This window comes from Myzus persicae, unplaced genomic scaffold (genome assembly GCF_001856785.1).
Source record: "Myzus persicae strain clone G006 unplaced genomic scaffold, MPER_G0061.0, whole genome shotgun sequence".
Classification (NCBI taxonomy): Eukaryota; Metazoa; Arthropoda; class Insecta; order Hemiptera; family Aphididae; genus Myzus; species Myzus persicae.
Genome location: NW_019100526.1, coordinates 487,832 through 514,490, shown reverse-complemented (window position 1 = coordinate 514,490; position 26,659 = coordinate 487,832). Strand labels below are relative to the sequence as shown.

Genomic DNA, 26,659 nt, shown 5'->3' with positions numbered 1-26,659 from the left:
AATATGAGAAACAAAAAACAACGATGACATTAATACAAGGTAATAATACGGTCGTGGCACAACGGTGGTATTAAACGGTCATCGTGGCGAGACGTCTCTATTTTCAAAATTGGACTTGTTTTTATTTTTCGTTACGTCGAACGGGTCACAATTATTGGTAGTGTCAAACCACGATTTCCCTAAACCATGTTTGCCGTAGATATTTGATGATTGGCGTTTGTGCACCGCGGTCCGAAATCACACTTAAGAACTACTAAATTCCAATTTTGAAACCGTCGCAGGTCTTCGAATTGACGCCTCGTAGGTGCTTATTAATACAATCGCGGGACTGCAGACAAATACGGGTTTGGGAAAGTTATAATATCATAGTATAGAAATGGCGTAGATATAGGTACCACCTACTGATGATATTTAATAACGATTTGCCTCATAATAATAATATCCGCGGTTGTATATTTATTACGCAACGATTGCGCAGTGCGTTATTTTCTTTGATCATATCCGAAATTAAACGGTAAAAAATGTCCACGAGTCGTAGATATTGCACGTATTAGAGATTGGACATTTACGCTGTAAGTACGCCTAAATTACACGTCACGCATACACATAGAAATATATACATAAAACGAGAATGTTTTTGTCGCTTTTGTGTTTCCACACAGTGTTAATTCTACATGTTTTTATGTCAGTTCAACCATAATCATATACCTAGGTTAGTATCTTTTTTCTTATAAATTAAATTTCCATTAACTTTTATTATACGTTTTTTTACCTTTTTAAACATGCATGTGGTATTTTACTTACAAGTGTTAGCACAAGTGTTAAACGTACTAGTTACATCAAAACTCATAAAAAATAAAGGTAAGTACGTTTGAATTTCATAATTGTTTTAACAATTATTGCAATAAGACTCACAGTCCGAGGCGTAAAATGTAATCTTATTAATATATCAATAATATAGAGCCATAGAGTTGGCATTTTTATAGGACAACGAAGTGCATATTGTCCTATAAGGCAAGTAGTATTAATTATAAATACACTTTATTTATATTTAATAGACTATAATGGCCATAAGGTGTGGTTGTAAATTGATAAACATATAACACACTGTTTGAGATAATTCTTTAGTTCACATTTTCACAAATTTTCATTAGGTATTCAAGTAAATCATCAGTTAGATATTTTTAGTCTTGGCCATGCAATCATAAGGTTTTTTTTTCATTTTAAATTTATACATTTATAATAATATTTAATAGAGTCCCTATAATATTCTTCTGGCCGATACAGAATCAACAAAACATCGTTACGATAGATTTGACTAGTATAAATTATTTTTGTCTCTCGAAGTATATTTTGACGTATTGATCACTACTCCACTAGCTGAGCTAGACCTCACATCGTCTACTCGCGTCTATTGTTCCGTACATCACCAGCATCAACCGTTATATCGTTGTCGAGCTTAATAGTCATATAATGTCTACGGTGGCCACTAACGACAAACCCGTTGTTAACCTGGAGTTGACGGAAGCAGAAAATATGCAAATGATATTCGAAGAGTTGAGGTCTGCCAAATTCCACATTCCGGTTACGTTCTCGACACGGGTCGGAACGTGGCCCGCGTTGAGAAGACATTCGTCTGCGCCGAACATGCGAGCCTCCAGGATTCGTCGTCAGCCAGCCGGGGCAGGAGATTTCGAAATCCATCGTCGTTCGTCCACGCCGGTCGCGCTACCCCGCAATCCTCGTGAGCTGCCCGAAGTGCCGGAACAGAACGGGCACCCATCCTGCAGTCCTGCACCGGACCACGAAGTTTCTGTTGCTAAGTACGCGAGACACGAAGCGTCGCTGCAGGAGAACGATGCTGGGAAGTCGACGGACGAGCAGAACGGAAGTGACGCCTCGCCGTGTGCGTCCGTGAAGCCGGCGGCGCCTGAACTCCCGGCAACATCGGCCAAGGTCCGGGAGCTTGCAGGAGACCGTTCAGGGCGGGGTCGATGGTCGTCGGCGCCCAATATAAGTGTAAGTTTCGAACTGACGGACACCCAGAAACCGGCAAATCTCGGTGAATGCAGCGAAACCTGTGGTCAGAAATCGGCCGACGACTCTGTCCGTCCTAAACGGCGTCGCAACATGTGGAGCCGGACAAAGAGATTCGTCCGGCGCATGTTTTGCTGCGCCGTCGTTTAGGATGAACCCCGACGTTTTTGTTGCTGAATGCGGGGCCGTAGCTAGGCACTGGCAAGAAGTCATTTGCCAGGGACGCAAATATGATGATTTACAAAAAAAAATTTATGTATATCAAAATAATTATATTTTCAATAGTTCAGTATTTTTTAGTATTTCACGATTTGTGGTTTTTGAAGGACTTTCCGTGACATCAGCAAGTTTTCTCTTAAGTTGGTTTGAAAACAGTTTATTTTTTAATACATTTTTTGGCAGTTTTTCGTGGTATCGATGGTCAATATCATATTTTAAACTTCTGTTAGACACCGCAGCAGCTCGTTACAGTAATGGGTTCGACGATCGGTTTTCAATTTCAATCGCTGACGCACATTGTCTGTGTATAGGACTAGGAAATTATTGTAGCCCTTAAGTTATTGCCTCATATTGGTGAAGTAACAGAGGGATATATTATACATCACATAGATAATATTTCTAGACTTGCATGATTATAAATTATTCTGTAATATTATAAGAGTTTCATTGCAGAAAACGATTCAGTATACTGTTACCATAATCATCTGAGCAATCATAAGTGCTTCAAGTGTGGTTTTTGCACACATACCCGTACCATACCTGTACTTGAACATTATTCGAAATGCATTTTTATCAATGCACCAACAGGTTTCATAGTGGGAGTACAAAAATATAAAAACGTAAATTATTATAAAGTCACAAGACTTTTTTTTATCAGAGGGGCATTGTGTGATAAGGTCAAGACCTTGACTCAAAAAAAAAAAATACATTTAGAATATTTAATATTTATAATTTATACCAATATGTTTGTTCGGCCATTATTTAATGGATGTAATTATCTGATCTGTTCCAGTGAAAAAACACTCCATCGGCTAGAGCATTATGCAATAAATATTTTCATTAAACTTATTTTTTTTAAATCAGCTATAGTTTCATTCGTTGGCTGTTCAATTGACCACTATGATGTTTGTATCGTATAAGTGTGATTCAATCGCTTAAGTGATTAGGCGATTTTGTTGATTTTGATACAATATTATAATAATGTAATTAGTTACCTGCTAGAGACTAATCGAAATCAGTTTAAAAAAACCATGTGACATAAAGTCATTTTGACACAAAAAAACCAACCGTTTTAATAACAATACGTCAATACTTAACTACGCAGTCGTTATACATGTAATGCAATGCGATTTTTCGTTGTTTTCATATTGTGTCACACGAATAAAGATTGTAATAGAGTCGTCGAATGACTACCTCAGAAGTGCGCGATAAACGTTAAGGTTGTAAAATAAAGCATGTGCACCGGCCTTATTCCAGTTGAATGAATATAAATACGTCGCAAGACAATTACGAGCTATAAATAAATTATGATAATATCATAGTGACCCGTATATTGTTATCTTTCTGATTTGCATGCGCCCAACTAAAATAATAGGTCTCCCATGTAATTGTACACGACCACGTGTATCTAGAATTGGTTTTCTGTATTAAACGTAAGTTTCGTCACACCTCCGTGATTTTGTGATTCCCAAGCGGCTAATGGCGATTAATTAACCAAGACCACAGATATAATGTCCAACATTTCGCGTACGAGGGTGTCTACTCGCGTTATTCGTTTTTAAGCTTTCGGTCGGCGTATAACTCTTTCCGTTATACGTCAAACACTTTTCAGTAGTTTACGCCAGTACAGACGCATATAATTTTTCAAAACGCTATTCCAAATCAGTACGATTGATTGTGCCTTTGCGTTTCATGCGTTGTCGTAAAAATTGAAAAATTATGAAAGTGTTATTTTGTTTATATGTGTTGTGTCAAGTGGTAAACGTGTTGACATCCACGAGTTCGAACAATAAAGGTAACCCCATTGTGGTATTATATTATATTTCTGATTACAATTCACACAAATACATTTTTATCGTACTTATTATAATTTTATATTATAAACATTAGCTGGAAATTGCATACAAAACGCCGAACACGTAGAAACGTCATTCATCAAGGAGCTATGTAAATCAAATCCCGATTTAGAAGAGTTTATGATCGCTGCCGACATTTTGATAAGATCCGATTGTGCTTTGATCGATTCGTGTCGAAGGGTGATCGAGCAACCTCACGATGACGTCGACGAAGTAGACTTCATAGTGGTCGGCGGGGGAGTTGCAGGTAAGTAAATCGTTAAAAAAATACCGGTATAAATATTTAAATTAGGTGGTATGTCTTAAGCGAAACAATAGCAGCTTTATTTTGATACATATCCGACACAATCTGTGTCGTGTTTAATTTGCAGTGACTTTTGACTAAATGTTGTCGTATTATTTCATGACAATAAACATTTAATCCTTTTCTTTTATTCATTAAGACAAAAAACAGTATAATCTACTTAGAATAACAACTGAAAGTTTTAATTTTTAATTCTCATTGAGATATTGTTTGTTAATATTTTGACATTTTTCGAGTAATGAATCTGGCTTTTGATGTAACGTAAAATATAACTATTAATTATAATAGCTGAAAAAATCGAGAAAGGTAAATGTTTTATGCATTCTAACACTATTCTTCCGATCCTATAGGATACTATAGTATTCTAGGTACCTAAACTTTGAATTATAATCTAATAATTATATTATCTATATCATTAACCCTGCAGTATAAATTAATGTACTTAAATACTTCCAGTGAAATATTATCTTTGGTAATTTAATATTAATGTTAAAGGTTACCATTTGAAAATTGATACCGTTTTAATAAATAAAGGATACAGTACGAGTAAAATAATAACTTATAAAAATCCCACAATAGCACGTTTGTTAAAATAAAAACCAATTTTACGACCAAAACCAAAAAAAGCCCTTGGCTGAATAGGTACATTACTTACTAAATATTATTAGCTTGACATATTACAAGTTGTTACCATATTATTATTTACAATTAATATTTTTTTAACTTCATTTTCTCAATAAATGTGAGTTGAATGCAGTTTCATAGAATACCCCTAAGAACTTCCACTTTACTATACCGGCGCATCCTAAACGGGTCTCTTCGAAAAGGGTTTTATGAACAGATAAATTCCCAAATTGCTGAAGTTTATATCAGTATACTTATTTGAGGTCGATTAGCCAGTAATCGGTATACTGTATTTTTAAATTTAAAATTTAAGATTAATTTTTAAAACGGAATACTGAAAATATAGGACATATTGATAATATTGAAAATAAAGAAACATTATTTCTATGCCAAAATTAATTTTATATTATGGGTACTAATACAAAAAGATTGTGCCTAAAAAATTTAGCCAATGTATAGTTTTTTTTTTATTTTTACATTTATGACATTTTTTTTATATTTTTTTAAAGCTGAAATTTAATATTATTTCAATAAAATATATTTTACGAAATATGATTTTTTATATGATTTTTATAATTTACTTAAAGTGTACAGTACTACAGTAGTACCGCCAACACAATTTTTAATCACTTTTCTTTTGAGACTGTCCTAACTCTTATGTCTGTATGAAGTGGGAAGAAATTGGTGTTGTAAAAAACTGTAATTGTTTGGGAATTAATCTTTTTGAAAAACGGGAGCCGAATGAGCTACGTCCTACTTTACACTGTGTCGACTGACTCCAAGCTATTCAGAACAATGAATTTAACATTATTTTATGAGTCGCTGCTGGAAAAGTCGTAAACAAAATCAAAAAAACCATTAAAATGCATAATTATTTGTACATTTTCAGGTCCCGTAGTGGCTGGGAGACTGTCGGAAAACTTTAACTGGACAGTGACCCTCCTAGAATCAGGTCCAGAGCAACCAGCGGCCACAGACATACCTGCTTTGCTTAGTTCGGCAATCGCCACGAAGTACGATTGGCAGTATACTACGACGCCGCAAAAACACGCTTGTTTGGCATACGGAGGGGTGTGCGGTTGGCCCCGAGGAAGATTGTTGGGCGGAACGGCTTCACTGTCAGGTAAATATACTTCAAAGTCCACGATAGCAGTGTCGATAATATGATAGTTTGAGAAACAAAACGTGGCCAACGGTTGAATGTGTGATCTACGCAAATAAATATTGCACGACGTTCACCAACGTGGCTACGATTGCGGATGAGTGATTTCGGTACTTCAGTACCCAGCTAATTTTCATAAAATTTTAACAAATTTTTAAACTAGCAATCTAAACGCGTTTTAATATATTATACCAACATATATAATACGACAGAGTATGCCAATCTATTGGATATATCATCAAATGTAGGAAATTGTTTTAAGTTTTGTGCAGACAATTTAAATGTTTATGTTAATTATTATATATAATATTGTTTTATTGCATTTGCAAAATTTGACATCACTATGCCACAATCATCGGCGTGACTTTCGTGGTTCGAACGTGCAACATATGATTAACAGATTTTTGATTGATATTAAATTCAAAGAAACTTTATTGTTTGTGTGTGTGTGTGTGAGAGAGAGAGAGTAAATTGTATACTTTTACCTAGCTAGCATATCTCGAAATGTGTTTGGATGTTCGAACGTTAAGCTACGAAGAACATAATAAGTAACTTTGTCATCTATTGAATGGTTGTATTTAAAGTAAATTGTAGTTTTTTCTATTACGATGACACTGTAACAATACATAATATTATATTAGGGTTACCACTATCGACAAATTGTAGGCTGGGAGGCCGAAATCAAAAAATGTAGGTCATACGAATTCGCACCGAAAACTTGTACAAAAAAAATACGAAATGCCGATCTAATCATATGACATTCAACCCTGTTTAAGGTTCTATGTACTCGAGAGGGCACCGGGACATCTACGACGGGTGGTTGAGGGATGGCAACGTCGGGTGGGGATACGACGACGTGTTGCCGTTTTTCAAGATGTCTGAGAACAACAAGGACTATAACACGGAAATCCACGGGACTCGGGGCCCGATTCCCGTGCAAAAGCCCACGGAAATTTTGCCGATAACGAGGACGCTGATGGAGGCTGCCCGGGAATTAGGGTACTCGGAGATAGACATGAGCGACCCAAACCCGATGGGTTTCTCGATCGCGCAGCTCATGATCAACAATGCGAAGATCAGGGTGACGACGCCCACGGCATATCTTCGGCCGCACCTGCGCACCCGTGGCCACCTGCGCGTCAAGACCAACTGCCACGTTACCCGGCTGTTGGTGGCCGCGGACCGGCGGTCGGTGCACGGCGTCGAGTACGTGGACAGCTCGAACCGTACCAGGCGCCTGATGGCCAGGAAGGAGGTGATCCTGAGCGCGGGCGTCATCGGGTCTGCGCACATACTCATGCTGTCCGGCATCGGGCCGGCAGAAGACCTGCGACCGCTGGGCATACCAGTGGTGCAGGACCTGCGGGTGGGTCATAATCTGCAGCACCACGTGGCTAGCAAGCTGGGCTTTCAGCTGAACGTGACGCACGACCGGCTGTTGACGTACGAGACGATCGGCCAGTACCTGAAGCAGAGGTCCGGCCCACTGTCCACCACCGGCGGCCTGCAGACGTCCGCGTTCCTGCGGTCCCACCGTGCGGGGCCCAATGACCCGGCTGACGTACAGTTGTTCTTCGACGGCTACTCGCCCAACTGCGCTTACGCCCAACCGGTGTACGGCGGGTGCTCGGCGGCCTCGAGCCCTGTGCGCATGAACATCCGGCCAGTAAACTTGCGGCCACGGAGTCGGGGCACCATCCGGCTGGCGAGCGCCGACCCGTTCGTCCGGCCGCGAATCGATCCCAATTATCTGGCCACAGAGGCGGACGCTGACGTGCTGGTATGGGGCCTGAAGCTGGCCAATGACCTGGTGTACACCAAGGCTCTGCAGCAGCTGGGAGCCACCGTTGACCGGTCACCAGTCGACTACTGCAACCGGCACACGTTCGCCACCGAACCGTACTGGCGGTGCCTGGTCCGGTACCACACGCGAGGCGAGAACCACCACGCGGGCACGTGCAAGATGGGCCCGGCCTCAGACCCGACCGCCGTCGTCGACCCCGAGTTGCGTGTCCACCGCGTTCGCGGCTTGCGCGTGGTCGACTCGTCCGTGTTCCCGACACAGCCCAACTGCAACCCCATAGCGCCAGTCATCATGGTCGCCGAGAAGGCAGCGCATTTCATCAAGAACACGTGGCGCTGACACTAGGCCGTCCCGATCACGTCTGCGATTCGGGTTCTAGACGGCGTACCGGTACGATTCGTGGTGCAGTCGACGGTATCTTGCAGGGGGCGACCGTATGACCATATCGGTACATATTGTAAATTCGAGTATCATAAAATATTTTTTATTCGTTTTAAAATACTTTGTGCACCTACTACAAAGGCCATCATTGACGTACCCATCGGTTCATTCAGTATTCCGTTTTCGTTAGAACATAAAATTACATTTATTTATACATAATATATATAACATCATACATCATAATATTGCAATAATGTATACAACTAGCCTAACCTGTATGTAACTATACAGTACTGTCTCGTTTTTGTATAAGAATTTAAATTGTTATTATTAAGTAAAGCAAGTACTCTCTGTAATCTCTGTAATTAAATGCAAGTTTATTACACTGTTTAAAATAATATTTTACTTAGAAATTATTATAATTCGGACAATAATTTTAATGGCACAGTTTCCATTATGCGAGTCATCTGATCGGATTCACGATTAATCGTCAAAATATCTCTTGTTACTTACTAGCATTTGTGAAGTTCAGCATATTATTAGAGTTCACCTCATTCGATTTGTTTTTGTTGTACAGATGAACTTATAAATATTTATTTTTACGTCATTCAATCACATAGCGTTATTAGCTTTTTTTTTTGTTTTTGATCTGATGAATGCTTTTAAGACAACGGTGCCAAAATTAGAAAAAAAAAACAATAAATAGTTTCAAGTTGTTTTTGCAGTATGATAGTTAACGTCGCGTATTTATCGAGCACAGATGACGAACCACCATTTCGGTGAACTATATTATCGCAGACCATAACGCAGAGTTTATTTTAACATTTTTTCCACCTCAAACGAAATATCTCTGCAGTCATTACTGAGAAGGAAATTTGATAGTTTAAAGTATCGTTGTAATCCCAAAGGGAAGAAAAACAAAATTCTCGTTACTATAAGAACTCGAGTTACAACATTGATACACCAGCATACGCGCCTATGGTTTAATTTATTTCGATGACGATTGAACAACTTCAAAACAATAATAGTACCTATCTTTTGCGGGAAACACCAGAAGGAAGGTTTGGATTTCAAATTGATATGGGTCTTGCGTGAGTATTGGATAACGAGCGTTGTTTTGATAAATAATATATAGGTTGAAATGGGTGTCAAATTATGACACGGGACCGCCGATACCGAGTCGATCTCGAGTTTAGAGATCGCGCAAAGGACATGTCATCTGCCACTGTGCCATGAGCGATCATTTTTCCTGAGAATAAAATATTACGTACTTAGTTTTAAACTATAGCCGAAAATGTGAAATGACAATTATTATCGACAGCGGCAATATTTGTCTTGTGTTCAATATTATATACAACTTAACTAATCATAATTTATTATAAAAAAAATAAACTGTGGAAGCCATGTGTCACAATAATACTATTATTATTAGAAAATGTACTTGATAAAAATAGATTTAAGTGAAATACCTATTATACTATACAAACACAAAAATATTAGATTCTCCAGTGTGTCTCGAAACGTTCTTTATTGAATGTTTTTAATGCGTCATTACAAACAAATATTACCTAGAAATAGATATCTGAATTTTTTTTAAGATTTTTGGTGTTAGAATTCCTGTTTTATTATGTGGCTTAGTTAATTAATCATTTATTGTTTACCATTATAATTATCCAAATGATTCTTAATGTTTGCCCCACCGTGAATCGTCGTTTTAAAACATAAACAGTTTTAAAAGTCAAATTTTTGTTAAATTACACTTTCGAACTCTAGTTTAGAAACAATGTTTTTAACCCAGGCTTATTAATGTGAATGCAAAAATAGGTATTAAGTACAATGAATAAGTTAAAAATCACCGAGCGTAGAAGTTATACAAAAATGTTCAAAAACTGTGAACACACTATTGATCCATAAAAAAATTAATATTGGTTACATTAGTTTTGAAAAATAAGTATTGATATCTGAATGCAAACAATGTCTAGTAAAAATATTGTAAATATTATACAGCATATTAATTTTAAAAGTTTATAACCATAGTACATGATGTAGAACAATATGTTAATACAATTTCAAAAATGGAGTATTTGAATAATTACTTCCATTTTACTTATATTTTATATTTTTTTCGTAAAGGGTTACTGACCTTCCAATTAATTATAACACTGTTATACTGAATTATATAAATACCAAAAAATACCATGCCACAGTATCAAAATTGTCTCAGTAAATTCTCTACATTAAGTTAACTTCATAATATCACATAAAATACGTGTATTATTGCGTGTTGTGGTGTTATTAAGATTGATGTAGAATTAACAATGTGAATTCGATAAAATAAAAAAAATGAACACGGTTTTTTTTTTATTTGGGATGACCTATTTTCTATAATATGTATACTTCAAGTACGTACAACACTCCGGTTGATAATAAGGGTTATTGTCATATTGAGTTATAATGTGAAATTTATAGTATTATTTTCATTATTTTAAAAGCGTTTGAAGTGATCTAAATAAGACTCGTTTCCGTGTCAATCGGTCTTGCTTTTATGTTAACATAATTTGAAGCACGGCATATCATATAGGCAATTTAGGTACATTGCTGCGACATTGCTGCATTTTCGAAAGCATAGGATAATCTCAATGACAGTAAGTTCTTGCCCATTCAAGTACAGACAGGATATTACAAATTATAATTTATACTGGGTGTTAATCTTTTAACTCACATCATCTCTACCTTAATCCTACACATATGATTTAATATCGTATATGAGACTTCCCACGCTTATAAATACATTTTCAGAGTCAATTATTACAATTTTTACCGATACACTCAGAAAGGCGATATTGGTACTTTCTATTAGTTTTTTCAAATCAAACTTAAATGGTTAAAAAATATCTTTTAAAGAAAATTAACTTTGAACTCCGATTATTGTATATGTTAACATTCGATAACTTACTCTTTTCGGTTTTTTATAAACGGATGAAAAATTCCAAAAAATTATCTCTGTATAAAAATCAACTACTCGGTTGTATCGTCGAATGTCTAATCTTCATGCACGTATGAGAGCAAAACGGTAGATTTCAAGTACACGACTTATGTACCAGAAAATAGAAGCTCACACTAATCTAATAAAAAAAATACGAAATATCGATGTTGCGAAACTTGCAACAATACAAACATGATAATCGTTGACGGAGATTTCGTGGATGGACAACCGATCTTACCAACGAATCGTTTATCATTTAAATCAGCGGTTCTCAACCTATGGTACGCGTACCACAGATGGTATGCAAAAGTTTATACTACCTAATGTCTGTCATACAGATTGATGTTATTTATTATATTTTGTGAAAATAGTAAAGTATACTTTTGAATCATCAATCGCATACATTATCGTTGTCATGAATGTATTGAATAGTTCTGATTGTAGTCATTGGTAGTGCACAATCCACGCGATGCACATAACGAGTGGTAGGCGGTAAAAAAAAAAAATGTTTGAAAACCTCCAATTCAAGGATACAATAATTTACGCGCACTGCCTGTACGATACGGCTTAATGGGGAGGGGAGGGGTGGTGCTCACCTTCATCCACGACGACTTGGTCGGATCCAGTCTCGAGTTGAGCGTCACCGTGTCCTCCTGGTGTGGCGACAGAGCTCCGCACACGTTGATGATGGGCATCTGCAACGTGGTGGCCATGCTGAGCCGGCGGCCGGCCGGGCATGACTCGGACGTGGGCGTACTCCTGCTGATGCCCAGGTCCGTCCGTCTCACGTACGAGTCGATGAATGCGGCCAGGTTGCCCGGGTGGACGCTGTGCTCGAAGTACTCGCGGTACACTCTGGCCAGATCGTGGTTCCTCTCTTCGGTTCCCTTCGAAAACGGACGAGCAAAACGTTTAATAACCAAATAAGATATCGTACGAACTGCACAAGATCGTAACAGACAGAATTCGTTTTAAAATATGTATGATAACTTATGCACTTTTTTTTTTTTAATGCGATTGGGTATTAATAAAATATATTGTCGATGCATTAAAATTTTTTTTTTTTTTAAATTAATCGTAACAAAAGTAATCACAAACTTCACTGTCTTTAACGGTTATTTATGTTTTATTATGTTTCTACCCACGTGGTGTTTATAAATAATCATGGTAATATCGAACTTCTGGTATACCAATTGTTCGTGTTTTATATTATTTTATGCCAAAACTTTTTTAGCTCGTCGCATAACAATAATACTACCAAAAGCATGTAGGTGTACGGTTATATGCTGTTGATACTGTAACTGATTATTCAAACCTCAGTACTTAAGCAAATTATGTGATATCGTTTAGCAGAAATATTTTTTTAGAAGGTCTGGCCTATATATTTTTAAAATATTGTATTATTCGCGACTATAATGTATTCTTAATTGCATCTTTTTGCGGATAAGTGCTTTACACTTTTGTCATTACGCGCCCCATATATTATAGCTACACGATGCACATTATATAATGATACTTTATAATGTTTTTCTATAGTACATCATATACCAACAAAACACAATTTGAGGATTTCAATCAAGGAATTATGTGTTACCTATAATAGACAAATATTTTTTGGACATATTCAGAGTCGTACCAATAGTGTCTATAACGAAATTGTTGAAATACAAAACCCTATAATATGCTTGTATTCGTATAATACTGATATTATTGGGAACGTTGCAGTAGCTTTTTTGTAGCGATGTTGATTGGCGAGAGAGGGGGGGGGTAGAAATAGAGAGGCAGAGAAAGAATGGATTGTGGGGAACCCAGGCTTAGGGCCTTCGCAATAATATACAAAATATAGATTATTAATGAGACTCATTAAACTCATCGACAATTGTTATTAATGCAGCGGTTTAAGATTCGTTCAAATGGCGGTCTACGTATATAATATATGTATTATGTATTATACATTTATAACCCACGATTACAAACAAATTATAAGAAGAGGCGATAGTTCCAATGCTACAGCTACAATATGGCACCCGCTTTGCTTTACTAACTTTTCCAAAATGATGCCACATCAAATAGTCCATCACCCCTTGTGTCATGCCTTTGGATTTCAAATATCTGCTGTTCAACTTTTGATAACCGTACTCGATCCAACCGGCCGGCGTTGACACCACGTTGATCAGACACAGCGCTTCGACCTGCAATACATGGCCCGTAAATTATTTGAGTAAATGAACACCGTTTGAGACAGTAAACCACATTAATGCGTTAACATAATATTATGATAATATTATGATATGCGTTAATCAATATTATAAATGGAAAAGGTGACAGCATCACAATGCATATTTATATTACCTTTGTTGGCTGTCTGTAAGCGAACCGCGCTAAAATATTCCCACCAGCTCCCACTCCAAGTCCAACGATCGATTGCAAACCAAAGTATCTTAAAACGTGATCTAACTGATTCGCTAACTCGTCTGTACTAGGAAAAACGTAACTGCAAAAAAAAACCAAAAACAAATTATTAATACATTTCTGAGCATAATTAAAGTGTCAATTTATTCACAAATTGTCAATTCATTTCTACACGGGCTAATAGAAAATTAATTTAATAACTTTAATCACAGTCAAAAAAACACATTTAGAAGAAAATGTATATTTTATATGTTTTAAAATTATAACTCAATTTGCAAGTGAGAATGAGATCAGAATAACTTAAACATAAGATTGCTTAAAACTAACGATAATCATAGCAATATAAAGTGAAAAAAATTATTTTTCTGGAACTTAAATCCAATGTTATACTATTTAAGATACACAAGCAATTTATTTTTCGCATTTCCATTGCGTGTTTTTTATTGTTTATCATAGTTGTAGAGAATCGACAAAATCAGTGTTAGTAGTTAATACCTATTATATTTCACACGAATACCGCACAATCATTTAGTTATTGGGTAGCACATTTACAATCTTAAATAAAAATAGTTCAAAATTAATGTAGATTGCAACAAAAATACAATAAATATATTTTTATCAAACAGTGTACTGTGAGAAAAAAATAACTGAAATTATATGATATTGAGTGTTATTGTAACCTGTAGTCAAAATATAGTGTTAAACGTTCTAATTATAAAATCGATCGGTATGAGTGTATTTGAAATGGTAGAATAAATCATTAGACATATAAGCAAATAACCTATAACCTATTACAGGCTACAATCTATAGTTATTACTTTATTATGTGTATCATTTAAAAACTACTAAAAGTTGGAATGTCTGATAATAATACATTGGTATATAAACTAATTAAAAGCTCATAAAATGAATTATAGTAATAAATTAGTCAATTATTCATTACTATTATAAAACAATTTGTTTTTATATAATATATGGCAAGTTAAATAATAACTTTACAAAATAAAATAATCATTAGCAGTGGATACTCGGATTCCCTGACTGGGCGAAAAGACCTAATTAATACTAAATTAATAATTACTCAAAATCGAATCGTTTCCATTGTTATACAATATAAAACAATGGATAATTTCATAAAAGCAATGACAAAATTATGTAAAAATTATGTAAAAATTATGAATGAAAAAAAATATATGGAAATAAGATAGTTGGGCGTAAACAGCTGCATAGCACAGATGTAGAGATATATTTAAATTTAAAAAAAATTAATTAAATTAAAAGTAATTTTGAGCTGATCTTGATTAACTATAAAAACAGGTCATATAATTTTGAAGTAAAGCCGCTTGTACCAGCTTTAATAAATATATACATAGTCAAGAATAAATAAATAGGTACATATCATATACATGTATTGGACATTTGAACATATTACCAAACTAATATTCATACAATAATCAACAATAAAAAATAAATATAAATCTTAATTATTAGGTATTTATTGATATTTCATGTTTATTAAAATCTTAACTATCTAATTAAAAAATGAAAACAATAATTATTAAACAACCAGTTTATTATGTTATTTTAACAATATATGTATACTTATATATAAATATAAATTCTTAAAAATGTTTCATGAAATTCGAGCTTATAAGTATAAGCTTTGAGTATATTTAAGACTAGGTATCGATAAAGTTAATTCGACTGAGCTATTTTTGTTTACAAATTATTTCATGTTTCAAAATTGGACAATAAGTTACAGCACACACGATATATACATTATTTTCCCCTTTCATAGGTAGGTATAGGTATTTTCTAGTCACCTATTATTCAAAAATGATTATCCAATTCGAACGATTCTGAGAAATATCGAACTAAATGTTTAGTCTTAGATATTTTGAAAATTGTATTTTAAACATTAAAAAACTGGTACAGCATTTGGTTTGAGGCTGAACTCTGACATTTTTTTAAATCTGATATAAAATTCAATTGAAAATGAATAAAATAATGATTAGGAAGATTCTCTGAAATAAGTTTTTCGTACGTTTTTTGGTTGTTATCTAAAAATTGTATTTGGGATCAACATCATATGCCAGCATCTAATTAATATTTTTAACACAATCGCTATGTATATATATTTTATCCCATCATGATCTATACTACGAATCATATATATTTAAACTTGTTTATTAAAGTCTTACAGATCTGTTTACAATCTATCTATTAATAATATAATCTATAATAATTATGAAAAAAAAAATATTTGCATGATTGTGTACAATTAGTTTTTATGTCCGATATTTAATTTATAGCACACGTAGCCAATATTAATTATATTGCAATTTAAAAATAATATAGGTGATAAAAAAAAATTATACATAAAAGCCAGTGTTGAAGTGGAAATCAACATTACAGTTGTTCCGCACAAGTGAGAAAATGAAGTTTGCGATCGTTTTGACCGCTGTTTTGGCTTTGGCCACAGCCGCCACACTGCCGTGTACGTACATTATTATTATTATTATTATTATTATTACTGTTTTCGTCGGTATAATTAATATTACTATACTGTATCATTTTTTTTTTTTTTTGTCTAACGATTGTAACAATAAACAGCTATTATTTTTCAGCTCAAAAATCGGACAGGCAAAACGAATTGATCGACTCGGAAGAAAACTACAATAACAATGAATACACCCAAGAAAAGGAAGAACGCGATTCCATCTCAAACTCTTTCGACGTCATCGTGAACGTCATAAAACAATACAAAAATGACGTGACCAAAACCGATAACTCTAGATTTAACGAAATTTCCATTCCAGACACAGTAAACATCGGTGTCAACGCCGACACATTCTTGACCAACGTCCGCGTCAACGGATTAAATAATTTGGATAGCCAAAACATCACATTGAAGTGGGGACAAGATTTGGTAAGCGTTTTCATAAAAATATGTACAGCAGTACCTTCTCAATGTATTGGTTAGAGTGTTAATTGATACTATTTACTGGTTAAGTAATTTTCAAATCGGTTTTTTTGTATAAAATAATAATTACAATTTTTACACCTCAGATCCACGAACCATGTAAATTATAAATTAAATAATTTCAAACCTATTTAACTTCTTACACTAATCTATATAGTCAAATTTAATGTTTTTAAAAAATTAAAAAAATAATACAATTTTTAACTGTTTAAAATAGATATCTATTAGTAATATAATCTTTCAAAAAATCTAATATTTTATGATAGTGGTTTTTCAAATTAAAATTTATAACAGTAATAAAAAAAATTATTTTACACATTTTGATGCATAAATATCAAATAGTATTTAAGTACTCATTTGACTATGGTATAAAAAATATAAAGTTTCTCTTTAGTACCAATGATAAATTACTGAGCTATTCCAATAAAAAATTGCAAAATATGTAGGTAGTATTTAAATAAATCTAACTTAAAGAAATGTGCATAAAAGTAACAATTTTATAAGTAAAAATATAAAAATAGGGTTTATGTGAATGCGGTCTTTTAAATTAACTATTAAACGACATGCTTTTAAAGTTTTAAACATAAATGCACAATCGTTTTAACGAATTGAAACACACTGAGCTCTGTAATTTCCATGTGTTATTTCTATAGCCAAATCATATTATTTTGTTTCATTTTCACAGATCCAAGTCACCAACGGCTGGGAAAAACTCGCAGTCAATGGAATGTTCCATCACACAAACACCGTAGCCAGACATAGTGGTATGTTCCATTTAGACATTATTGAACCTAAGTACAAGGGTGAAACTGTGCTCACAAAAAACTCAAACATCTACCCGTTGATGTCGACCGTCGGTTCTGTCAAGTTCGAAAAGTTCACCGTCAACCACACCTCGTTGCCGGAAGTGTTCCAAAACGATAAACCTCAATTCGAGTGAGTAGTGTGATCAAAGCAAATTGCAATTCACAGAGATATAGTATAATTTTAGAGGGGAAGCTTTATTTTTTTTAATGTAAACTTGCATTAAAATAGGCATCGAGTTCGCATGCCCAAACCCCCGTTCCTCCTTTCATATAAATGTTTTGAATATCTGGCGATAAACAATACTAAATATATTAAACGTATAAAAAGTCACTAGCAACAGGACAGAATACTTCGCTATAATAGCAAATAATCAAAAATCTGTTTATAAACATGTACGATTTAAATATAATGGGTACTTATAATAAAATTGAATTTTATTTACGAGATGAGACGGGCAAAAACAAAGATTACAACTATTTTTTTCAAAATAAAAACCACTTTAGTGTCTTAAAATACTTCATCCAAAATTGTTGCATCATGCTATAAAATAATAAAAATACTAATCAAAAGTAAAAATGTGAAAATTGTTGAGGAGAAGAAACGCCCTTAAGACACGGCCTATGCTTACAGTGCTATTAACCAACAGTCGAAATAAAGTTTTAAACCTAAATAATTTTTCGTTTTTCCCTTTAGTTACTTCGTCAAACACACCATATCCCAATACTTAGCCACCGCTAGAGTCAACGACATGTACAACGACGTCGCTCTGCAAATCAGACGGGTCGTCAAGCCTTACATGGTGTACAGGAGCAACAAAATCGCCAGCGAAACAGCGTTACCGAGCACAGGTAATCTGGCCGACGGATTCCGTTTCGAGTTGAAAAACCTCGATTTCGACAACTCCAAGAACAACTTGGCCAAGATTCCGTTCGTGCAAGTGATCAAGACCAACAACAGCTGCTTCGCCAAACTCGAACTCCGCCTGTTGGGCCTGACCGGAGAGTTCGACATCGTCGTGACGTCGCCCAATGGCAAGAGTGACAACCGTAGGGCCACGTACACCGCCGAAGCCGTCATGGTGGCTAGCAACTTGGACTTGGTCGAAAACACTGTCCGCACCGCTGTCCACGTCACAAAACCCCAGATCCAATTCAAGTCGACCGACTCCGATTCCGCTGTCAACTGGTCCGACGTCCAAAAACAGTTGGTCCCCCACTTCGACGCTTACTTCGTGAGCACCCTCGAGAATGCCATCAACCGTAACATTCAACAGTCCGTGATGTAATATCAATTACGAACACACTCTCGAGTGGACTTATACATTTTTTTCAATAGAAAATAAACCAACAACATTAATTCATAACTGTTAATGTATTAAAAATTAAAATGTATGTAATACGATAATAAAACAATGTTTTCCATTCATATATTATTATTGTGTGATTTCTCGAAACCAGACGAGTCGAAGTCGTATAATATGTACAGCTACGTTCGTTTGGATGACATAGCAATATTATTATGCATGCAAAAATGTAGAAACGATATGCAAATGTCGTTGAAATCGGAAAGTTTAACAATTTTCATTTGATTCATTTTATTCGTTAGTTTCACGTATGGTTCGTTATAATAAGTGTTGTTTGAATTTTTAATCTTAAACATTAGTTTAAAGAAAAATTATTAAAAAGTTCCATGATAAAGCAGTGCCAATTGTTTTCCAATTGAAAGTTAACATTTTAAAAATTAAATGACCTACTTATTAGATTTAGTTGATTATTTCATTTATATTTAAGTTCATCATTTCTATTATTACGGCTGATTTAAATGAATGCATAATGCTCTTTAAATACATAGTAGTTTATTTAATACACGAATGATAACTCATATACTTTTGAGTTCAATTTGAATCTCAATATTAAAAATATTACAACTTATTTCAATAGAAAAAAAAACTTAACTGTTATCTGCGAGTAATGGTGAGTTATACTATTTTAGTGTACAATATGTACAATAAACTATCCTATACTATATATAACTAAATTAATGGAATGCTCTATAAATATATACCATGTGTAAACATACATTATATTGATACATTAAGATATTTTAGTCTACATAAACTGAAATGTTTAATTCAAAAATTGTTATACGTTGTATATTAATCTTAAATAGAATTTATATCACGAATAAAATCACAAATCAAGACATTAGAAATTAAAAGTACAAATTACATACAATTTATAAGATTGCTCAAATATGTGAGTAGGTTTATGAGATTGAAAATTTTAAACAGCAACTACTCCCGCATTTTATTGAAGAGTACTTGGGGAAAAAATAGGGACACAGCGGAACGGATTTTGACATTACTGGGCTCACCCCTGCATAAGACCATCAGTAAATACTGTTGTGTTGTTTCTATCATTTAAAAATTAATAATAAATCGTGATAGTATAATATGATATTATGGTGAAAGATGATTTTAAGGTTTTAAAGCACTGAAATTAAGTGAATTAAAGTGAATTAAGCGAAACAGATTTAGTGAAAACGGTCATTTCTTGGTTATAACTTATAACCTAGTTCTAACTAATTAGATTAAAAACTAGGTTATAACCTAATGTGCTCGATTATAGCCTAGTTGGCTTAAAGCTCACAATTTGTCACAGTTAAAATGGATATTACTATCTTTAGAAGACCAAAAAGCTGCAGAAGTCTAAAATATAATTAAATCTTGAAAGATAAATTAATTTATATTGCGATTTGTGATTGCATACTTATATTATGTATTTAAATTCCATATTATTAAATAATCGATTATCGTTGTATTTTAAAAATATTTCATAAATGTAAAATTTAATAGATAGGTGCGTGTAATAATTATTACCATACATATTATTTTCTTTTTTCTTTATACATCTGAATAATACAGATTAAATCCCATTTCATTATTACATTTTAACGTAACAATATTCGAATCCGAAATATAGGTTTTATACTTTCATATATCATCGAAACTTTCGATCCGAAATCTACTTTTTTTTATTACTGTTCGATGCCCTAAATCGTTAACAAAAGACTCATTGTGATAGACTGAAGTAGATGCGTTGACTACGTGCTTCGGTCCTTTTTTTCCCCGTTAAAATAGATTGATATAGAGTGATATATTTCAACGGATTACACACAGCTTGCAGTTTTATCTACACAAAGGTCATTGTTACCCACCTTCCTCTCACTCTTAGTTTTTCTCGTATATATTGCTACATCGAGAATTGTATTTACTATTTAATCAAAAAAAAAAAAAAAAACATTAATCGTATACATTCCGCGAATTATTTTGAACAACGGGTGTTAAGTTAAAAAGCTATTCACCATGTACCTAATATTTATTACGAAGCGACGCACTACAAGCATATAAGAACCTACCTAATGGTGATGTTAAATCGTGGTACTATTGAAACGTTATTCCTACATTTGATCAAAACATTTAAAATCGATACTTTAAAAATAAATGTTCAGATACTAAATTATTCAATATTTTTCAGTTGCATGCCTAAAATAATAAAACATGTTAAAAACGATACTCGGGCAAAATATTTCCAATGAAAATCAATATAAATAAATATACGTCGTGCCACGCATAGTGATATAAGTAGTTTTTTGTTAATTTAAAAGTCAGAAAAATTATTAATTCATTATTTAAAGTTTAAACCAACACTGGTCAGTGAATTTAATTTTAAAACTTATTTATGTAATCATAAAAGTATTTACCATACAACAATCTAACTATTCAATAATATCAATACATATTTTTAATATTTTATAATTTAAAATCAAGTCAATCAAATAGTCTCCTGCGCCATGTCAGTTGCCCAAGTAACGATACATAATAAAAATGAATAACTTAACATCTCATAAAATATATTAAGAGTTTTATAATACAAGATTGCACATACAGTGTGACATACATAATTTATTTATTATAAATTATTTTGTTTGTACACAAATCTCAATTAAAATTAATGATTGAATTTATGCAATGTTGTGAATTGCATTGATTAATTTTCTAACCACCCTCACTTATACGCTGATCATATTTAACTCGGAAAATATAATAAACGTAATGTATTTATACTATATATTTTTTCTATATCAAATAGTTTGTACTAATTTAAAAAAAAACGAATTCAGTAAAAACAAATGTAAAGAAAATACCTACCCTAAAAATAAATGTTAATAGCTGCTTACAAAAGAACAAACCATAAAACAAATACGTTTAATTTTGTATTACATTCTGTTGAATTGCGTTAATTTCGTTTTTTAAATTTATTTTAAGACTATAATACCTATATATTATATGCATTGTGTATGTAATACATTAATATTATTTTAAAGGCTATAATTAAAGGTTTTTTTTAAATAACAAAAAATAAATTCAGGGTGCGCCAATATGAGTTTTATCGGTGTCCTGCTTTAATGCTTTACAACAAGAATAAACGGTTACCTGTACTGTACAACTTTTCATTTCTTGTTGTTCCTAATTACTTTTTCTAAATCTTAGAATCAAAGGAAGTCAAGAAAATAAATCAACTGTTAATCGATTTAAAAATTAAAAAATGTATTACTATACTGGTACAATCGGCGAGGAAATCATCTGATAATATAATAATATTCATAATATTGTAATTAGTACCTATCATAATATTTTAAAATACTTTTTTTTACAATTCTTATTCTCATCGTTTTATAAATAAACATAATTTGAAAAATGCATACTTGTAACTACCTATTAAATAGATTGATTAGTTATTTATAAGTTGGTTATCTGTTAAAGTTTATTTTTCATCGGTAAATAATATTTCGTGTTTTTACTATAGTGAATGTTTCAAATTTAAAGTCAATTCAAATTAATCTAGAAAATCTAGAAAATTCTGCAATTAGGGTTCTCTAGGTTCCTATATAATTACCTACACCGGCACGTGTTTTACATAAAAAATATATGATAAAAACAAGTAACAACTTTGACCTAATGGCTTCTATTAATAATATACCACACGAGCGTGTATTATTTTGTAACAAATATGTTTTTATATCAATACAAAATAATTTTGATGATTGCTATTTGCTAATGATACGTTTCATATATTTTATTTTATTTTCATAAAATCATATTTAACTATTATATGATAAGTACCTCGAATGTCACATACCTTAAATTATCTAACTACAAGTAAATTATTCAAAATTAAGGTACTTATAGTTTATATACAATCAACAAATGAGAATAATAATTGTAATTACATTATAAGCAAATACATCGATAATAGCAACGATAAATAATATATAAAACTGTCAGAGTTTAGTGGCTAGTTTATATTGAAAAGTGTCGACACATTGCAGATGTAATTACACACATTTAAGAAACTATCAACCTGAATTAATAAAAGAGTAATATAATAACTGATATTACTACATCATTAACATTTAGCAGTGTATAGCACATTGAAGCCATGGCTATGAGCTACACTAAGATGTAATAGGAAAATTCGTACGAGTATAAAAATTACAGAAACAATTAGTTTTCTGAAATGTCACTACACGACAAAATGTCAACGCTTCATACTCATAATAATGCAGAACGATAATAAATAATATTACATGAAAATTATTGTTATTGACATTTTATGTGACGAATCATGAGGTTTTTACTATTAAAGTATATTTTAATTTAAAAGCACAATTTATCGTTGTGATTTTAAAAATTAACACAACCTTTAATGTTAATTTTTATTAAAATTTTAAAGTGACCGCTCACCAATCGATTAGGAATTGTATCTAATTGCTATTTTAAAGAATTGTATTATGAAGTATTATAAGTTCTATTCTTAATTGTAAATACTAAATAGTCTTACGTACAAATTCACAAAAAATCGCTACGTTTACGATATCCAAGTTTTTATAAAAAAAATTGGCTTTTGATCCAAAAAATAATTATACGCTTGAACTTGTCATGGGTGGTTGGATTATTATTCGAAAGTCACATCATTTTCAAACTAATTGTATTGTGAATTAACATTTTTTTTATTCGAAGTACTTCTCAATTTTATTGATTAAAATTGTAAATCTGTATAATTTATAATCTATACTGCAATATACCATTTCAAGTTATTTTTACATACAGTCTGTGGTCTGTTCTAGGGAATGAATTCAGCAGTTTTGTATCGAAAACTTATCATGTATTTTTTTTCTGAAACGCTCTTCCGTGATTATATTATACATAATACCTTTGTATTAATTAAAACTTACAAAAACTATTGATTATGAGTAAGTTGAATATGTATTTCGTGTTGTAAACAATGTTTAAAGGTCATAAAATACAACTCTATACAACTAACCGCAATATCGACAGAAATCTAATATTGTTCCAAATCACTTATTCGACATTTTATACGGTTAAATACGTCGGGATGAAGACTTCACAAGCAGTTCAGTAGAGATCCCGGCAGCAAAATGAAGTTCTTTATTTCCCTGTTCGTGTTCGCTGTTTCAGTAGCAGCAATCAACGCTATTTGCTTGCACTGCAGTAACCACACTGGCAATTACCAAGGTATTTTATACAGTTTAATTAATATTTTTTAATAAATTAAATCAATGCATTATTTATCATTTGTATTTTTAAATTTGAGAAATTAATTTGAGACCAAAATTTCACAAACTTATTATTTTCTGATTTCTTTTCATTTAAGGAAATCATATAATATTCTACAATAAACTTTTTATGCAATTTTTTCAAAGTAACAATGTACTATTACCTACTCTTGATTATACAATTTCATAACATGTTTATATTCTAGAAATCAAATACGAAGATCTGAAAACTTTAGAAAATCAAGAAGATCAAAATAACAACGAATCCATTGATGTTGCCCAACAAATCAGAATTATTCTGAAAGCTAGTCAAAAGTATCAATTATACGTTGAACAAGCCAAAAGGAACCTCAAATTCTCAGACCCAATGAGCTTGATCGATGCTACTGAGTTCTTGAACAACGGCGAAATCGAATATAGAAACACCAAAATTCAAGGTTTGGGAAATGCAATTTTGAATGAAGTCAACGTGGACAAAATCGGAGAAAACATGGTAAAATATATAAATCATACTAAAAATATAAATAAAACAGAGTTTGTACACAGGTAAAGAGTTGGCTAAACAGTGTAATGGTTATTTTATAGTTTTCGGTCACCGCTGTCTTGAAGAAAGCCATTGTTGTCGGCGATTACAAGGCTGCCACTTCTAAAAATACTGAGTCCGGACAGTTCATCATCACATTGAGAGATATCGAATTCAAAGCGAAGTTCCTTCTGAACGAATTCATGGAAACTCGGCCAGAAATCGACTCCAAGTCATTGATGTTCGGTCACCACGAGTCAACATTCACCAACATGGAAGTGTTGAACGAGTTGAGCGAAAACACCCAATTCAAAAAGCCGTATGTCTACTACTACAACTACCTCAACAAAGTGATCAAAGGCCGTCTCGCAGAAGAGATGACTGTCAGTTTCGCTCCCCTAATTGCAATGCGTCTCTCACAAGAGCTGAAACCTACTGTCTTATTCCCAACCCAATCCATGGCTGTCCCAAAAACCAACGCTTACATTGCTCCAGGAGTACAAGTAATATAACACTAATCACTAATATATAATAGTAATTAATAAAATATAAGTACCTATACGATATCCATCATTGAAATTACCTACAGATCAGTGTTAGAAAAATTGCAACTAGTATAGGCAAATGTTGTGGTTCAACAAATTAATTTGTTTAACAGGCATTATAAGTAGCTTAGGTATATCAAAACAATTAATGTCCATACAGTATTATAATTTATTGAAATACTTCCATATATTTTGCACCTTTTTAAAAATAGTATTTTATTTGAGAATCCAATTACCTAAAAACCTTGCGGAATAAATATGTGAGTATAGGTACTACTGCAAATTTAAAATTCAGGGCTCCGGGGCCCTTATTCCACAGCCCCTACCACTTGCACTTCATTTCCTTGCATGTTCATTATTATAAGTAATATTCGCTATTTTGGAAGAAAATCTAATATAATCGTTACAGGCCAAGATTTACAACACTATGTTAAACGACTTGAGCGGCACTAACAAAATCCAAAAGCTGGTCAACTACACCGTCAACAATGATCAAACTGAAATGCTCTTCTGTTTCACATCGTTTGACCTGAGGGGCAACAACGAATGGGCTTTGGAATACAACACCGGAAACATGTACAATGGCAAGGCTTCGTTTGCCATAGAAAACCTTCAAACCATGATCGTAGTCACTAAACCTAACGGACAAGGGGAGATTACCAAGAAATTCTCAAAGACCACCGTCAATGGGCTCACAGTGATGTTGAATAACGATAACAACTGCGAAACCATCAGGAATTTCGCCCATCAGCGTATCCCGAAAGTCTTGGAAAACAGCTTGCAGACATTCATCGACGAGCATACCGAGATGATATTGAATAACCAATTCGCCCTTATTGGTTTGAAATATAAAAACTGACTTAATGTTATCTTAAATTCATAGTATATTGTGTTGTAAGACACAACAGAATAAATGAAAATCGAACAATAAAAATCAAACTTTAAAAATACAAAATTGAAATTGTTCTTAAATAATATAATATTATTATACGTATGTGTGTACCTAAAGTATATTGATCAAAACTCGCTTTAGAGTATTATTAAGTTATATTAAGTACATACATCATTTTTTATGATAAATATTTGTATTCATTTTAAACTATTCAATTTTCAACAGATAATTATGAGTTGTAATACTACTTTATCCTTATTTCCCATAAAATTGCCATTTGTTGTTAATTTATAATAATTAATAATAGATTTATCAACATATAGACGTACTAGAATTAATTTAAAATCATATGTAGATTATAGGTAGGTACATATTACTCATTGAATTTGTGTTTGGATTTGAAGAGCGATTAAGCCACTCAAATATTTAAATATTAATAATAATAATTTATATCAGTGACGTTAGGTACTCATTCATGAATTAAA

General features: G+C 33.1%; 3 protein-coding genes across 9 annotated transcripts in view; 2 read left to right on the top strand and 1 right to left on the bottom strand.

Annotated features, from left to right (window-relative positions):
• The window catches only part of LOC111030537 (protein NDRG3), a 54,178-nt gene that overhangs the window by 10,811 nt on the left and 16,708 nt on the right, over positions 1-26,659 (bottom strand). For all 6 annotated transcript variants that reach the window (XR_002604116.1, XR_002604117.1, XM_022310079.1 and 3 more), the window contains 3 exons: positions 13,726-13,867; positions 13,419-13,565; positions 11,970-12,260 (listed from right to left, as the gene is read on the bottom strand). Coding sequence is in view for 4 of the 6 variants with exons in the window: in XM_022310079.1 (XP_022165771.1) it covers positions 11,970-12,260; positions 13,419-13,565; positions 13,726-13,867 (580 nt within the window). In the remaining 2 variants the exon portion in view is untranslated. The remainder of the gene's footprint in view (positions 1-11,969; positions 12,261-13,418; positions 13,566-13,725; positions 13,868-26,659) is intronic.
• LOC111030524 (glucose dehydrogenase [FAD, quinone]-like) lies at positions 19-8,787 on the top strand. 2 transcript variants are annotated; one of them, XM_022310058.1, is made up of 5 exons: positions 19-861; positions 4,013-4,051; positions 4,147-4,359; positions 5,930-6,163; positions 6,979-8,787. In XM_022310058.1, the coding sequence occupies exons 1-5, from the start codon at positions 783-785 to the stop codon at positions 8,343-8,345; spliced, it is 1,932 nt and encodes a 643-aa protein (XP_022165750.1). In that variant the 5' UTR covers positions 19-782; the 3' UTR covers positions 8,346-8,787. The 2 variants fall into 2 exon arrangements, with proteins under 2 accessions (XP_022165750.1, XP_022165757.1); XM_022310065.1 differs by lacking the exon at positions 4,013-4,051.
• LOC111030563 lies at positions 23,376-26,202 on the top strand. The gene is made up of 4 exons (XM_022310114.1): positions 23,376-24,173; positions 24,421-24,707; positions 24,800-25,240; positions 25,692-26,202. Exons 1-4 carry the CDS (start codon positions 24,077-24,079, stop codon positions 26,139-26,141), a joined length of 1,275 nt encoding a protein of 424 aa, XP_022165806.1. The 5' UTR covers positions 23,376-24,076; the 3' UTR covers positions 26,142-26,202.

Coding starts and splice junctions, on each gene's coding strand:
- LOC111030524 (XM_022310058.1), top strand. CDS start 783: ATGCATGTGGTATTTTACTTACAAGTGTTAGCACAAGTGTTAAACGTA. Junction 862..4,012: donor AAAACTCATAAAAAATAAAG/GTAAGTACGTTT, acceptor TGTTGTGTCAAG/TGGTAAACGTGTTGACATCC. Junction 4,052..4,146: donor CACGAGTTCGAACAATAAAG/GTAACCCCATTG, acceptor TATAAACATTAG/CTGGAAATTGCATACAAAAC.
- LOC111030563 (XM_022310114.1), top strand. CDS start 24,077: ATGAAGTTCTTTATTTCCCTGTTCGTGTTCGCTGTTTCAGTAGCAGCA. Junction 24,708..24,799: donor ACAAAATCGGAGAAAACATG/GTAAAATATATA, acceptor GTTATTTTATAG/TTTTCGGTCACCGCTGTCTT. Junction 25,241..25,691: donor ACATTGCTCCAGGAGTACAA/GTAATATAACAC, acceptor TAATCGTTACAG/GCCAAGATTTACAACACTAT.